Here is a 17,079-nt window from a genome sequence, read left to right as displayed (position 1 = left end):
AGGACTGTCTCAGTGAGCGAGATTGGCATAATGGTTCTTTATATCTACATACTTGTCAACCTCTACGGCTCCATGCCCTTACAAACTGTCGTATTTTCCCTTTCAAAATACAAAATAATGTTAAACCATATTTTTTTCAAACGTGTTTATTTATGTATTTTAACACGTTATATTGTACATGTGTTTCGTTATATCATATATACACTATTGTCAATGGGCAGCACGGCGGCGCAGTGGTTAGCGCTTGTGCGGCACAGTTCATGTCATGGGAAACTGTTTGTATGTTCTCCCCGTGCCTGCGTGGGTTTCCTCCGGGCACTCCGGTTTCCTCCCACGTTCCAAAAACATGCATTTCAGGTGAATTGGCCGGTCCAAATTGTCCCTAGGTGTGAATGAGCGAATGAGTTGTCTGTCCCTGTGTGCCCTGCGATTGGCTGGCAACCAGTTCAGGGTGTCCCCTGCCCACTGCCCGGAGATGGCTGGGATGACTTACAGCGTTTTAATTCAGGTTCGGCGCTTGCGACTTGATGATTGTATCCAAAGAAAATTCAAAACTAGGTTGTAATGTAATTTAATTTCATAATGTAGGCCTACTGCTATGATGGATGATGGGAAATCCCCAGGCGGCAAACACATGCGCACAGTAGCATCAAACCGCTCGCTTCGTTTGCAGCGAACAAAACGATAACAGAGATAGAGGCTACCGCGGCGAACTCGTTTGACTTATTTGCCGTTTCAAAGTGTATTTGTATCGCAAAGCAACACTAATTCAAAGTACAATAAAGACAAGCAAAAATAGAGGAAAAACGGTGTAATTTGGCTACTTTGAGATTCACAGTTTGTGTTATTGTGCTTTGTAGCACTTGTTTTCAGTTGCAGTACACAAAACAGCAACATCTGATGGTCAAATTCACACCATCTACCTCAACCATGGTAGCTATTCTTGCTGTTTATAACTAATTTTATTTTTCCAGGGAAAAAAGAAGTTAAAATGCAGTCAAATAAGAGATAGTATGCAAGCTGAACAAGAATGTATTCTGAAATAATGTGGTGGTAGACAGCTAATTGAGCTAATTTGATAAGAAAATATTATGTTTATTATTCATTTGTCAAAATTCGTCGAAAAATTTTCTGCTTCCAGTGAAGAATGCTTAAAATGCCAGGGTAGTTCTACTTTTACCATTGAACGCTTGTAAAGAAAAAATGCTTATGATGCCATGGTTGATGTATTTCTGATTTTGTGAAAAGGGGGACATGACATTAAAAAAACCTTTATTTTCATACATTTCACGAATTAAAGAATGCTTATGTCAGGGTAGTTCCATTCTTAACATTAAACACTTGCAAAGAAGATGCTTAAAAGGCCAAGATTGGTTTATTTCTTTTGTTTTTGTGTGAAATTAAAAAAGGGGAGCATGCTAAAAACATGGAACGCTTGAAAAGAATATCCATAATGCCTATGTTGGTTTATTTAGTTGTTTGAAAGAAAAAGAGGGGTATGATAATAAAACAATTCACGATTATTGTAGATTTGTTAAATGTATTGTTTCTATTCTGCCCGCAATAAAGAAATCTTAGAATATCAGGGTGGTTCTATTTTTAAAAGTAAAAAACTTGCAAAGAAGAATTCTTATAAAGCCAGGCTTGGTTTAACTATTTGTTTTTGTGAAAAAGAAAAAGATCAGATATGATAAAATCATTTGTTTAAAACAAAATTTAAAAATTAACAAAACAATCTAATGTTCATACATTTTTCCAAATCGTGGGTTTTATTGTTAGCAATGCAGAATTCTTATTTTGCAAGTGACAAAACAACACATCTTTTCTTCTTTTTGCCCTGCCTCTCTTGTCGTTTCGAGTAGCAGCAAGACATCAACAATTCGGTGAAGGTCATGTTATGTAAAATCCCAAATTCTCAACCTATGAGTAATTTAAAACCTCTATGTTGATATGATAATGTATTATTTATATATATTTGATTTAAATAATAAGAGGTCTAAATGTAGTGGAAGCTAGAGCTCTTGTTGGTGATAGGAATGAGTGGAGAGGTGTTGTAAATGGGTAGTGGGATGTTTGGACATGTTCTAAGGCAGGGGTGGCCAACCCGGTCCTCAAGAGCCGCATGTCCTGCATGTTTTTGGAGTTTCTCTGTTCAAATACAGGTGATCCCAATTACCTGGGTCATTATCAAGCTCCCGCACAGCTTGCAAACAATCTTAAAATTTGCATCACCTGAGAAACCTCCAAAACATGCAGGACATGCGGCTCTTGAGGACCGGGTTGGCCACCCCTGTTCTAAGGGATGGGCAGGGCACCTGTATGATGCGGCAGGGGTAAACCAGTGAAAGCTCTTGGGCCCTTCTGTTGAACAGAAGAGTGTGACAGTCACCCTGACCCGAGTGACATGGCCGCTTTCTTGTGTCCCATTTCATCTGGAGGGACGAAAGCATGACAAACTTGGGTGCCGAGGTGCTTGTTTGGTTGTTTGGGCATTTGGGTTGGCCATGGTCCAAAAAAATTTGTGTTTTTTGCTACTTTTTCCCTTTTTTATTTTCTTTGTTTTTGTGTATGTGTTTGTCGTACTGTCGGTCACCCCTCTCGAGGGATATGACCAGGGTAGATAGATGGATTTAAATCAACATTCTTGTTTTTTATGTATGTTTATTTTACCACTAAGTAAATAAGCTGATGCGCTTCATCCTACTCCTTTTTGTACATGCTACATTAATATTGTTTTTGTCTATTTTCTCTTGACTTATCTTCCCCCCAAAAAATTCATTTATTCAAGTCACTATTTGGTACACATTGTCTGTCCTCTAAAGGGATTAATTTAGATGATTTTCTTTAGGCAAACTGAACTACTAACTTTAACCAAATAAAATCAACTCAGTTAAAAGGGGATTGTGTTAAAAGACAAGATGAATGCAGGGAGGGGTCTGAATTCCTAATATTTTTTTTCCGTCAGGGCAAGAAAAACACCCCGCTGTGCCTCAGAAGTCTTCATGATTAATAAAGTAGCCTTCCATCAAGTTTCATGTACTTCTTTTCAAGCTCAGCGGAGCATGAAACACTTGAGAGCATTAGAGGTTGGCCGATTTATATTCAAACGCATGATTAAACAAAATCCATGCCGCCGTGTTCAGAGTTGAATTTTTAATTTCTGGGGGTCTTTTTTTGTGATTTGATTTGGAAAAATACAATTAAGGTTAAATACAATAACAAATTAGCATTAGCAATGCAACCCGAAAAAGGAGTAAGACTAAAATTCATAAATGAAAAAGCCAAAGACTAAATTTGTATATGAAAAATCAAAATACATTTACAATTTCTGTATGAAATATCGACATGATAAAAAAAATTCAGTCAGTGCAGGCAACTGAAAAAAAAATCAAAATAGGTCAAATGTGTCATAAAATTGACCTCTGATATACATTTTTGGCAACACATTTCTACATCCCACTGAAAACCAGAAATGGTTCGAAAAAGAAAACGAAACAACTGGGTATCAAAGTTTTTGGTTCACATTGTTCACAATTCTGTTATCAAAGCGTACAAATATACTTTTAAAACACAAAAAAATAGACTATAACTATGTCATACAAAAGGGAGCATATCAAATAAAAACTTGATAATTACGTAAAATAATTTAACAAGAAAAAAGAATACTTTCATACAACTTGGTTCAAACCTGACCTGTTTTTCTCTTTTCCTTACTTTAAGCTCAAAAACTCACCATGGATAAGTATAAATACAAAATCATGTCCGTCAAAACTACTAAATAAGTTAAGTGTTAACCAACTGTACAAATATACAGTTTAAATACAAAGGCAGATTTAAAAAAATTGAAAGAGATTTCTTGCAAAAAATTGCTGTCATGTGGGTAGAAAATAATAAAGTAAGAAATGATGCAGTGGCCGAAATAAATCGTCTTGAAATGTTTTGGAGGTAAACGAAATGGGCGGTGTGGACAGTAGTTCCGGTCTCTTAAAGCAGTGGTTGGCAACCACCAGGACGCAGATCGCTATCGGGCCGTACAGAAAGAAAAAAAAATGTTGCCATATTTTTGCTTATTCCATATTTCTTCTTGCATATATGCATATTTTTTTCAGCCAGAAAAAAATGGCGTTATACCGAGGTTTTATTGTAGTCTATCACCGTTATTGAGCATTGAATGATCAGTCGATCTGACGATTGCCAACTTTATTGGGTCGGCATTGAATGCAACGGGAATCAAACCTGGCTTAGGGCAGTGAGAACACAGGGGATGGCAACCTAACATGTTGAAAGAGCCATAAAGGACCCAAAAAATAAATAACATGTTTGGAGTTGCAGAAAAATGTCAAAGCTCAGAAGGAAGGCAACACATACTGTATGGATATATTGTGTACATTTTAAAGAAGGTGTTTTTTTTTTTCATTTTCTATTATAAAATATTTTTTTAATAGCCCAGAGAGCGACTAGGGAGCGCCAAAGACCCGCATGAGGCTCCAGAGCCGCCTGTTGCTGTCCTCTGCACTAAACTGTAAGGATCTTGGATGACAAAGGAAAAAGCATCAGCTTTTAACTCATCATTATATTCTTTTTACTTAACGTTGTGCAGCATTGTAATAGAGTATTATGGGAAGGATTGCAGCCAGAAAATTGTTGTAGAAAAATGGTATCTTAAGTAAAAATAGTGTGATGTGAGATAAAATGTGCAATGACTCTTCCTATGTCATCTAAATCCCTAGGGGTCTAGTGATTACCAGGGTTTGTAGACATCTTTTTATGGTCAGATTCAAGCCCTTGTTAAAGACTTTCAAAGCCAAGCTGATTTTGCCAGTACCATTAAAAGAAGAAATCCTCTGTGAATTAATCCGCAGCCCGGTTGAAAAGACGCTTCACATGCCATACAAACTAATGCCAGCGTCTGTAAATCATGGAAAAGAAATGCAGTGACAAAGCGAAGCCACCAGAGAGCGGTGTCTGCTTCATTTTTAAGCAGACTTGTTTTAGTTTTTCATTCAAGGCGTGGTTTATCAAGTCCAACTGACTAAAAAATACGGCCCCAATGTCAAACATTTACAAGTGCTTCACCCAAAATCAAGCACTTTTAAAACCTTGAAAACACTTTTACTAAAATTCAAGCATCATCAAAGATTTCAAGCCTTAGTACGACCCCTGGATTACCGTGGGTTTGAGTTTATTATAATCATTGTTACTAATGTTATTGGGGCTGGACCTCGAGAATATAGCAAGAGATTAAACTGGTCTGTGGTAAGGTTGCCGAGCACCATCTTAAAGCACACTTTACAGGTTGAAGCATGAGTGGTGGACATTCAATCGAGCAGCATGTTGGAGGAGTGTGTCCGAGTGGTATTGATGGGACTTCGGCCTTGTAAACATTGCTGTCTCAGAGGAAAAAAAAGAAGTACGTGATGAGGATTGCCGAGGTCAGCCCGTCAGTCTACATCGCTGAGGTCACTGACTGGCTCGTCTCGCACGATGCTCAAGTGGTTGATGGCGCGGCTGAAGGCCACCTGGACCGCCTTGCGGATGCCAGACGTGCGACCTTCCATCATCTTGATCTTGTCAATGGTCTTGTCCATGCCCAGGGGGACCATCTTTGATCTAGGAAGCCACTGCCTGTGAGGAGAAAGGAGTGAGATATAAAACCCACATTTTTAACTCATTCGCCAACAGAATACTTTAATGCCATACTTCTCAATTATTTTCTGTCATGAACCATGTAATGGCTCAGAACAAAACTTAACAGGTGGCTGTAAGGAATAAACAACAGGAAAGGTGTGACTTATTGTTTGGGAGAAAAAAAAGACAGTAAAAGACGATAGTTCTAGTTTCTGTACATGGCCATTTCTTTAAAATTAGTGAAAAGAAAAGGTCAATTGCTGATATTGACTCGCCATCACTTCACTTGTGAATCACGGTTGTAAAATGTGATTTAAAATAATGAAATGTACAGTCATTGGTGTAACAAGTGAACAGAAAGGGCCTGTGTACACGCCCATGTGGGGCTCCAGTGTTGGTAGTTAGGATGGATGAGGTGAATGCACCAATTCTGACGGCCTGTGGTCTGTTACTTAGGAAGTTATGGATCCAGTGAATGAAAAACATAGGCAAATTGAGGGATCGGAGTGTCCTGATCATCTAATGATGATGTGTTGTGATAAATGCTGGGCGGAAGTCGATAAACAGGACGGATTTAAAACTGCCAGGTGACTTGAGAGGATGCCAAAAACTGTGGAGACACACTACAGCATCCGCGGTTCCCTGCCTGGCCTAATAGGCAACCTAGAATGGATCTTGTACAGATCCAACCATTAGGAGAATGGAGTGAAAGTTAATTTTTTTCAGGCACTTCATGATAATGGAAGAGAGTGCAATTGGTTGACACAAATTATCATTGTTTTTATTTACATAGCCTGTCTGGCTGTAAGTAGCTAGGTGCCATGGTGTGTTTGTAAGGTTTATTATCGCTTAATATGGGTAATTGCAACCATTAATGAGGGGAACTATTTGCTGAGGTTGACTGGTACGACAATGCCAGGTGTAATTTGTGTGGTACAGATGGTAGGTTACTGTGAAAAACCACACATTTGCCCCTAGACCCCGCTGGAATGTCCACCCACCAGGGTATCACAACATTTAATGGAAAACATAGTTTTCATATATGTTGCCAGCAACTAAAGTCATTTTAATAAGTTGTATTAATATTAATCATTCAAACAATTGGTAATCATGTTCTGCTGTCAAAGAACAGAATCAGTAAAGGACTTTAAAAAGGACATTTCGATCCGGCCCTAATTAACATGCCCCTTCTTTAAAAGCATAATCCCAGTGCATCACATGTAAATTCCCGAAATGCTTCCCGCCGGGAGAGGAAAGCAAACAGGGCTGCAACACTTACCAGCTGCGCTTGGTGTCGAAGAAGAGCACGAGGTAGAGTTTCTCTTCGGCCTTGTACTGCATTTGTTCTCCGATGCGGAGCACGTCCATGGGGGGCATTGGGATGGACACCCCATTGTGCTGGCAGCCCACGCGCGGCATATGGGGGTCGATGATCTACACGGCCAGAGGCGAGCAAGTGATTGTGGGGAACACATGAATGAAAATGCAGTGTGTTTGACTCAGTTTCTGTTAGGGTTAGAGACCGGTATGCTAAAACGTCTAAGGCAGGCTGTTAAAGGGTGCCATCTAAAGGATTAGGTGGTAAAACACATCAGGATCCTAGCTTTTATTTCCACATCTACCAGCTTCTTAATGCAATGGTTTTTGACTATTCTTTTAACCAAGGCACATTTTTTAATCCAAAAAATCTCAATGTGTAACGTTCATTGAAAATATTTAAAAATCAATTCCTGGCACGACTTTGATGTTTAGCTTAAATTATCGTGTTGCTTAAATTGACAAGTTTTTGCAATGGCCATGCATTTCACAACCAGGCCTTCAACTCCAGACGGAATTAATGATGTGGACGTTTTTCTCCTCAATCAGCCAATGTGGATTGACAAAAATGCTAACAAAAGGTGAGATGGCACAACATTCATTTGGACAGGTAACTTAAAATTAGTTTTATCTGGTTATATCAGTATCAGAAATATTTTATTAACACTCCACTTATTGAAACATGAATATTTTGTTTGTTTGTTTGTACATGATTCAATTGTTTGTTTGTTTGTAAATGATTCAAATTGAATCTTTTCTTCCGGCGCCGTCACGAATGGCAGCCACTCCAGCAGCTCCCGTGTTATTTTCGATTGTTCTCAGCTCAGGGATGCTGCTGGAAATGTGAATTTCCCTTCGGGGATGAACAAAGTATCTATCTATCTATCTATCTATCTAAATCAACATAATATTATGTTTACTGGCGCGTCTGCGGAACAGTTCTGAGTTCATGGGACCAAATCCAGAAACCAGCCTTCCTGTGTGGAGTTTGCATGTTCTGCCTGTGCTTGCGTGGGTTTCCTCTGTATGTCGGGTTATTTGGTGGGTCCAAATTGTCCCTAGTTGTGAATGAGCGAGTGAGTTGTCTGGCTGGCAACCAGTTTAGAGTGTCCCTTGCCCACTGCGCAAAGACAGCTGCGATGGGCTCCAGCACCCCCGCAACCCTAGTGAGGATAAGCGGTGCAGCTAATGGATGGACGGATTATATTTACTTGAGCAGCTTGTTCTTGTTCTTAAAGTCGGCAGTTTGTCGTAACGCTGACGTTACCACAAGCATTTCAGAAGCCCAATTTCCACCAACTCAGAATTTGTTTGGCTTAACCAACAACTTAATACTGATGTTACGGTACACGGCCTTCCGGATTTTTTGTAAAGGCCTCCGAGTTAACTTCCGAACCTAGCAAAAAACTAATGGCTGAAATGTAAATGGTTAAATTCCTAAAATATAAAAGCACACATCTGGAAGCGGTGCGACCGGGGAAAATAAATGAAAAGAAGTTTTCATTGCTTTTCTCTGCTTGTCTAATTTGGAATTACTCAATGAGTATCGATGGACAAAATTTAATCAACATCACATTTTTAGGCCAGCAGGGAAGGCCTTGCAGGCCTCAATGGCCCACCACTGAGTTTTTGTGATTACCTTGGCCAATGAACCAACACAGATTATTCATTTTGGGTAATAACATTGCTGTAATTTGGAAATGTTATATATTTTTAACGTGTTTTTCAAGTTTTAGTGGACTTACATTTTTTTTTGCTACAGAAAAAGAACAAAAAAATAATACTTGCCGTTACCAAGCAAATATCTCAGAGGACTCAAAAACATTTCCCTATGTTCTAATTTTTTTGTCTCGGTAAAATGAGAAAATAATTAAAATCAGCAAAATTATGTACAATGTTTTTCATGTAATTTATTATTTTTGGTGCAAGTTTAAACAGCTTCATCAAACTAAATAAGTTATTTAGGATATTTGCCTGTCCTATCTCTTGAGCGGCTAATTAGTAAAGAAAAAACAGTAATCAGCTGTTACATTCCGATATGGATGCATGTTACAGTTGCTTGGCTGATCAATGGAAGAAAGTAAAGAAACTGAACAATGGCATTATTTTTTATAGCAAATAATAAATTGGGCAATTTCCTGCAACACACTATACAAAGTCTCATGGCATACTCTTAGAAAAACCTCACAAATACGCTTATGTAATGATATTTAAGAAACACACAAAATAAATCACAGTTATTTTATATTTTGGTGCCACAAAACACTCACCAAGGCAGGGTAGGAGGGGTAGCCACTACATTTGGCCCAAACTAGCTTTAGAGGTTCCAATGCAACTGTTGAAGCACTAGCGGGCATCCAAATATTGCTGTTGCCAACCTCTACAGAAGCGGAAACACAACCAAAAAGGACACAGGTGGGTTTAAAAAACACAGGAGCTGCACGGCAGGAGCACAGACAACGGTCAGAGGAAGGAAATACACATTGAGCGTATTGCACTTTGCCAGCCATGTCTTTGTTCACTTCATGAGCCAAATTGAAGTTATTAAATGAGGGACGGTCCAGATGTTGACTGGTTGGATGACACTGCCGACTGCCAACTGTCACGAGAAATTGGCTGGGACAGCTATTGCCAATTTCCAACAATATGTCCAAAGCGTGTAACACATACCAAGTCTTGGCACTTTTTATTTGACTGAACTTGACATAAAATATTAAGGACACCCAGTTGTATGGGTAACGAACCGCAGACATGTTTAATTTTTTTTACAGGGCATTCGTGTCCTTGACTATTTCACGGCTTTGAAATTTTAGGATGTTTTAGAGAGCGCAAACCCATTTTACTAAAGTATTTAAGCAAAAGAAAGTGAATCTGTAGGATTTGAACTCCCAGGATGATTGTACTTTATTTCCTCGCTGCTTCAGTGCATAGCGGGTTGAAAATTATTCCATAAAACTCAATTACATATTGCTGGGAGAATGGGCCAGCAGAGTGCATTTTTGACAGGCCTGGCAGCACTTAGTTTGACGTTATATTATTTGGGCCTAAAATGAACTGCATTCATGCAGCCGCAATCTATAATCCCCAATCCCAAATTCCTGTGAGAGGAGACCGTCAAAAGGCACCTTTGTCAGAGGCATGGCGTTACACCCCACTGCCTCTAAAATGAATTGCATTGTTTTCGCAGCTAACCATTATCTTCAGTTGGCTATTGCTGAGAGCGGGGGCCAGAGCAGTAAATTTGTGTCATGCGTGGCGGCCCTTTATTTTCGTTCTTTATGCCTAAAATGAACAGCACCCATGCAACTGCCATCCATTTTTCAAGGTCACATATTGCTATGAGCGGGGACCAGCAGAGTGCACTTTTGTCAACTGTGACGGCTCATTTTTGCCGTTAGTATATTTCAGCCTTAAATGAACTCCACTCGCGCGTGTGGGATTCGTTTTCCCCAATCCAATATTTCTGCCAAAGGTGTCCGGCAGATGGCCCTTTGTTGAGTGGGATGCCGCTCTGTTCCACCTAAAATAAAATGCACGATTGTGGCCGTGATCCATTATCTCTGGTCGACTATTACTGAGAGCAGGGGCCGGATGAGCTCTTTTATTTTTTGTTTGGGACGCTAAAGTATGCCATTGTGACCGGCTCTGCTTTGGCTGCTAAGAGCGGGGGAAGAGATTGCAAATTTGAGTCATGTCTAGCAGCTCTTTCTTTCCATTATTTCAGTCCAAAAAGAACACTAGTGCGGGTAGGATCCATTATCCCCAATCCAATATTGCTGCCAACGAGGCCCGGCAAAAAGCCCTTTTGTCGGAGTGTGCTGATGTGACCCGCTTAAAATGGAATGCATGATTGTGGCCGGGATCCATTATCCTTGGTCGACTATTACTGAAAGCAGGAGCTGAAAGAGCGCTTTTTTAGGGCTTGGGATGCTGAAGAGTGTTACTGTAGCCCAGTCCATTTTGGCTGCTGGGAACAAGGGCTGGGATGACAAATTTGTGTCAGGCGTGGCAACTTTCATTTCGTTCTTCTCTGCCTAAAATAAAAAACACTAGTGCGGCCGCGAAACATTTTTCCCGGGCGACTATTGCTGTGAGCGGGGGCTGGCTGAGCGAATGTTGAAAATGGATGGGTGGGCGTTTACTTCACAGATATCCGCATGTGGCCAGGGGTTAACTGTGACGAACAAAAGATTTTAGTGTATCTGAAAATAGCCTCAGTCTGTTTTTTATCATTTGCAAGCAATAGCCAGGAAATTTTTACAAATTCCAAATTTAACTTACCAGCAGCAATTCGTGCGGCTTTGGCAAAGTTCCCATTTTCTATGCAGGCAATGAACTCGTTTTTATCCTCCACAGTGTTTCTCCGCAACAAAGCTGGTTTTCCTTTCCCACACTTTGGAAGACTGAGAATTGTTCTTGATAGAAATGCACAAACACATATAAAAATAGTAAAATAACACTTTTGGAGTCTTTCTTGACTTTGCTTACAAAAGGTAAGTTGGTTAGTTACCCGTGACCTCCAGGAAGACTACTGCATGAGGAAATGGACGACTCCGAAGCACAGCGTCTTCGGGGCTCCGGTGGTCTTCTGCACTGGCCCAGCTCCTCTTCTTCCTCCTCCAGGAAACCTCGTGAGAGACCTAAGTGGACAAAATATGTATCTCAATCCTGAAGAATAAGCCAGAATGAAGTGTAAAATATTCAGAGAAGGGATCTACATGAAGAAATTATTTATTTTATTTGTCTGGCACCTATGAGATGATCAGATGCTGTTAATATACTGCATTAAATTGCAAATGCGTCAGACTTTTCTTTTTGACTCCCCCGACTCCTAGTATCCCAAACAGGGGCAAAGCTTTATATGCAAGATATTTCAACTCATTCAGTGCCATAACGTATTAATACGTTCAGAAGCATTGTGCCTGAGGGCCAAAACATAATAAATAGTTTAGTTTATTTAAAACAACGATTCTAAAAGCTCTGGCGCAGCTAATCCGTAGCTATCAAGCCTCTGGGAATGATTTCCCCACTTCCTCGTGTTGCTCCCTCTATTCAGCGATTAAGAATGATCAAGAAAATTACCTATGTTCAGTGTTGTTTACTACACAATTCATGTATTTTACGGCAGTTAGCTGGAAACATAGTTTTTTTCAACCGAAAGATGAGGGTGCACACTTTCTTTTGATATGTTTATATAGCTACAGAACTAAATTGTCTTTAGGCCTTTAAAAAAATAAGTCAAAATGGCAAAAATTGTCTCTTCCCATTTCAGAGAAGCGTCTGGCATTGAATGAGTTGAACATAAAACATATAAATTATGTTGCTGCTGAATGATTTTTGTTGCTGCTAAGCGTTATTCCTTTAAATATTGGTTCACTGCTGTTAGGATTCACTATTAAAAAAATAGAAATAAATAAATCATTGCAGTTATTATAACTTAGGCAAGTCTGTAAACACTACTTTGTAGACAGTTTTGCCTATTTATCCTGACACTTTGATTTTGTTTCTCTCATTTAAGTTTTTTATTACATGTTTACCCTGGAGTGCCATGTCTATTTTTGTTGCATACAATGTTTCACAACATTGAGACCAATGACATTAAAGACATTCCAATTTAATAGTGAACAACTAAACAAATGAAATAGGGTTTGGGGAATAAAATGGACCGATGAGCTGCATGTATCTAGTTTATCCAACTTACTGGGTTGTTTTGTACAAAATTACAATTTGATGCGTCATTTCAAAGAAAGTGACACAACTTGTTAGGTTTCAACATTTTGAAGCGAAATGAGACAATTTATTTGTTTTGTTTTTTAACAATGTTTTTGGGGGCGGGAGGTTGGTCATTTTGTAAATATTAATCCATCATCTTTCGCCTATCCGGGGTTGGGTCGCAGGGGCATCATCCTCTGTAGGTAAGCCCAGACCTCCCTATCGCCAGCCACTTCATCCAACTCATCAGACGGGATCCTATGGCGTTCCCAGACCAGCTTGGAGACGCAGTCTCTCCTATGTGTCCTGGGTTGTCCCCAGGGCCTCTTGCTTTTGGGACATGCCCGGAACATCTACCTAGGGAGGCATCCTTATCAGATGCCTGAACCACCTTAACTGGATCTTCTTAATGCAATAGAGCAGCGGCTTTACAGAGTCCCTCTTGGATAGCTAGGCTTCTCACCCTACCTCTAAGGGAGAGCCCAGCCACCCTATCAAAACTCATTTTAGTCACTTGTATCTGCAATAGTTTTCTTTCCTTAATGACCCACCGTTCATGACCATAGGTGAGGTTAGGAACGTATATCGACCAGTATATCAAGAGATTTGCCTCTCGGCTCAGCTCCTTCTTCACCACAACAGACCGGTACAGAGTCCGCATGACAGCAGACGCAGTGTCGATCAGTCTGTTCCATCTCCTGTTCTAACCTACAATCGCTTGTGAACAATACCCCACGATACTTGAACTCCATCAGGTGGGGACCTGGAAAAAACATGCCACCCTTTTGCAGGAGAACCATGACCTCGGACTTAGAGGTACTGTTGTACATATGACTAATCGTTATTGTTGTTTTCGAGAAACAGACCAATATTTAGCTCCCAATTATTTGTAGCTGAGATCTACTTTTTGTTACAAATTAACACAAAGGGTTTACAGTTTGTCATGCATTTCTTAAATAACAACTTATCATGTTATTACCATGTTAAATATTGGAAGTTTGGTGAAATAGACTCAGTGAAGCACTAAATAATAGAAAATTACCATGACCCAGCACTGGTTAGCTATTTTCAGAACCTTCTTTCTTAATTCTTAAATAAAAAGTAGCCCCTTGGCTTGCAGTCACGTCAAGAGCCACTGACTAAGAGAACTGCACCATTTCCGTTCACTATCCTCAATACAAATCTTACCCATGTCGAGTCTTTTAAGAGACTTGCCATCTTCGTCGTGCTCCTTGTGCTTTCTCTTTTTACTCTGAAGTGAGGTCTCCAGCCTGGGAATAACGACTGAGAGAAAAGACTTGGAAGCCAGCTGCGTGTTGTCTGTACCCTCCTCGCCGTCCTTCCTTTCTGCAAGATCAGCGTCTCCGCTTCTCGAAGACTTGAGGGGACTGGTGGCTTTTGATTTTTGGAATAGCACGGCCGTCTGCTGGCTGACCATCCCCGCTGTCTCGGTCAAAGTAGAAGTGGCAACCATGCTCACATTGCCGTTGAATAAAAAATCCTGTGAGTTGTTAAGTGGGAGGCCGTTTTGGTGTTGTGGGGACAACGGTAAGTTAGAAAGGTCTCTGTTGCACACACCGCCAATTGAGTGAGTTTTACTGTCACATTCTGGAGTGGCATCGATGGGTCTGAGTGTTGGGGGCTCGGGGTCTGTGTCTGAGTGGATGAGCGGTGGAATGGCGCCAGAGAACTCAAGTTTAGGCGGGAGAGACTTGTCTGCTAGGAGGGAAAAAGGGAGTAACTGTGGGCTCAGGGCGCAAAATTAATGGTCGTTGTTGGATAGATGTTAGCCGGACAGAGCAATTAATGTATTTTCGACACTATGAGGAGCACAACATTATAACGCGCACTAAAAAAAATAGTCTTGTCTTATATTTTCCACACATAAGGAGCCCTGGACTATAAGATGCATGAAATTGAGACTACAGAAAGAACTACATTGTACATTACATATTTATGCAATGCATTCCTGTGCACCGCTGGCCAAAATCCCAAAACATTGTATGCAACGCGATTCCAACCCGGGGAGTGGCAGTGAAAAGGCAAACCGATGGCACCAGATGACCAGTGGTACGATGACATACAAAATGGCATTGGGTTATTCCATTATTACACTATTTTTACTCATAGTGCAAGATACACTGATTTGCATTGTGCATTTTGATAGGTTAAACAGTCTCTGCACTTCTTCATTTGGGCTTCAACAACCTTTCGGCTTTATGTCTACACGTACGTAAAGAGCTTGTATAGCATTTTGTTAAAATACTATCAGTTTTCTCCATTCCCTAAAATTCGTTGGCAAAAAAATATTAACTAATCATGTAAACATGCATTCTGTAAAATACTCTTGGATCGGAAATGTTTTATATACTTTACATAACATGAGGCTCAACTAGAGGGAGTCGACCTGATTGTCCCCCTCTGGCTGCTTTAAGGTACCCATAAAAACAAAAAACCTTGTGAAAGGTTGGGAAAACAAATTTGAAGAAAAATTCTGCGCATTTGTCCCTTTGAGTCTCTGTAGTTTTCATTCTTCCAAGTGCTTTGAAGAACTCGTTTCGGTTGCATTAGATAATACAGCACCATCTGGTGGTCAAATATGAGTGTTTAAAAATTCTAATTGAATAGGTATCAAAAATGATTCAGTGATTATAAAATTAGATGTTTATAAATTATAAATCCGGACTTTGACTCCTAAGCCAATTTTCTAACATTACATCATTTTGTTGACATAATATGTTGTAAAGTTTTTCAAACTGTCTACAACACACCAATAAATGTTTTAAATCTATACATACCATCGTCATCTGTGACATGGCCATTTGGTTTCCATTGTTCCAACTTGGGCTTGGCTACATCCTCCACTGACAAAGAAGAAGCAAAGGCAGAGGACGGGCCACCATTGTGGTGCTTATGTGGAGAAAGCTGAACTCTTTTCAGGCTCATGTCACTGCGCACGTCATTGATGGTCTTTTTCAGCAGCTTGATGCGTTTGCTGCGAGATGGGCTGGACTTCATACCACAAGTCAGATCAAACTTTTCCAGGAGCTGCTGCAGCTGCTTTTCAAGACTAAAATGGCTGCGACTGGTGGGCACGAGTAAGCGATCCACTGAGGAGAAAAAAAGTGATCATTAAATCTTTAAAATAAAAACAAAAAACAAAAAAAACACAACTGATTTAAGCTTTTACCGTCCACCCAGGAAAAGGATGTCGTCTTGATTTCGGGCGCCTCGTCCAGGTGCATTCCACTCGCTGCATCAAACCCGATTTTCTCAGCGTCCCGCCGCGCCTTCCGGATCACCGCCCCACCTAGATCTCGAAGGCGAACGGCGGCCCGATAGAAATATGTGTCCTTGGAGTTGTACTTCATGCAGTTGCTGACAATGAGGTCAAAGTCTTCCTCAAACTGGTCAAAGTTGTTGTATTTCTGAGTATCCAGGCGCAGCCGCATGGTAGAAAAGTCCATCGGGCACTTGACGTGGTCGAGGTAGTCGGGAACCTAAGGGGAACACAAAGAGAAAATTTGGGATTCTTGTCGAGCTAATAATAATTGTATTTCTCTACTTCAAGTTTAGATCTTGACACATTAAATAAAGGGTTGCCAACCCTGTCCTCAAGAGCAGCATGTACTGCATGTTTTGGAGGTTTCTTTTCTCCAACTCATGTGATGCACATTTTCAGCTTTTTAGCAAGCTGTGTGGGAGCTTGATCATGGTACAGGTGATTAGATTCACCTGTATTGGAGCAGAGAAGCTCCCAAAGCAGGCAGGACATGCGCCTCTAATTATAATATGTACATATATATATATATAAATGATAAATATAGTACTACCTATAAAAAAAAAATCGCTTTGTGTGTATCCACCACACACCATAAAAATCATTCTCGTGAAGCATTTAAATTCTGGCAACATTTTTCTGTACTTGATATTTTTTAATCATGTATTCATATATATCAAGATATTAAGCAAATTCATGCAGAAACAAAAATTCGGAGCTAGCCGTGTTGCATCCTCAATGGATATCATCAAATTTTACATTAATAACGCATGTATGGATGTCTATACCTATATGAATTTATACACGCCCAGCATCACTGCCTTACTTAAAAGAGATATATATGTTTTTTGTGTGTGTTTTATATGTTTTGCAAGAAAGGAATGTTTACGATGAAAAAAGTACAAACGAAAAATGCCTCAAAAATGGAGATATGTATTTTTTAAACAGACAATTTTAAAAATATTGGGTAAACGTACATGATGTTTTTTCCATGTGTATCACCTAGGTATCGGATCAAGACCCTTTAGTAGCAAATAAAAAAAATCCTACACATTTTTTCTTGGTCCTACACCTCAGGCAAATATTTTCAATTAAAGCAGGCTGCCACTCAAAATATTTGCCGAGCCCTGAACTATACATAT

The 17,079-nt window shown here is 39.9% G+C and overlaps 1 protein-coding gene across 6 annotated transcripts in view; it reads right to left on the bottom strand.

Annotated features, from left to right (window-relative positions):
* Positions 1 to 3,138: 3,138 nt before the first annotated feature.
* Positions 3,139 to 17,079, bottom strand: part of brd1a (bromodomain containing 1a) — a 19,948-nt gene continuing 6,007 nt past the window's right edge. For 2 of the 6 annotated variants that reach the window (XM_088348255.1, XM_088348256.1), the window contains exons 6-14: positions 15,848 to 16,157; positions 15,456 to 15,767; positions 13,846 to 14,376; positions 11,456 to 11,585; positions 11,227 to 11,360; positions 9,216 to 9,325; positions 6,908 to 7,062; positions 5,469 to 5,625; positions 3,139 to 5,387 (exon numbers count right to left, since the gene is read on the bottom strand). In XM_088348255.1, the coding sequence (XP_088204381.1) occupies positions 5,319 to 5,387; positions 5,469 to 5,625; positions 6,908 to 7,062; positions 9,216 to 9,325; positions 11,227 to 11,360; positions 11,456 to 11,585; positions 13,846 to 14,376; positions 15,456 to 15,767; positions 15,848 to 16,157 (1,908 nt within the window). In that variant the 3' untranslated portion in view covers positions 3,139 to 5,318. Of the gene's footprint in view, positions 5,626 to 6,907; positions 7,063 to 9,215; positions 9,326 to 11,226; positions 11,361 to 11,455; positions 11,586 to 13,845; positions 14,377 to 15,455; positions 15,768 to 15,847; positions 16,158 to 17,079 lie in introns of all 6 variants that reach the window. The other 4 variants (XM_088348257.1, XM_088348258.1, XM_088348259.1 and 1 more) reach the window with 4 other exon arrangements.

This window comes from Urocampus carinirostris, chromosome 11 (genome assembly GCF_059441175.1).
Source record: "Urocampus carinirostris isolate Australia breed hairy pipefish chromosome 11, RoL_Ucar_1.0, whole genome shotgun sequence".
Lineage (NCBI taxonomy): Eukaryota > Metazoa > Chordata > Actinopteri > Syngnathiformes > Syngnathidae > Urocampus > Urocampus carinirostris.
This window is presented reverse-complemented; position numbering and strand designations above follow the sequence as displayed.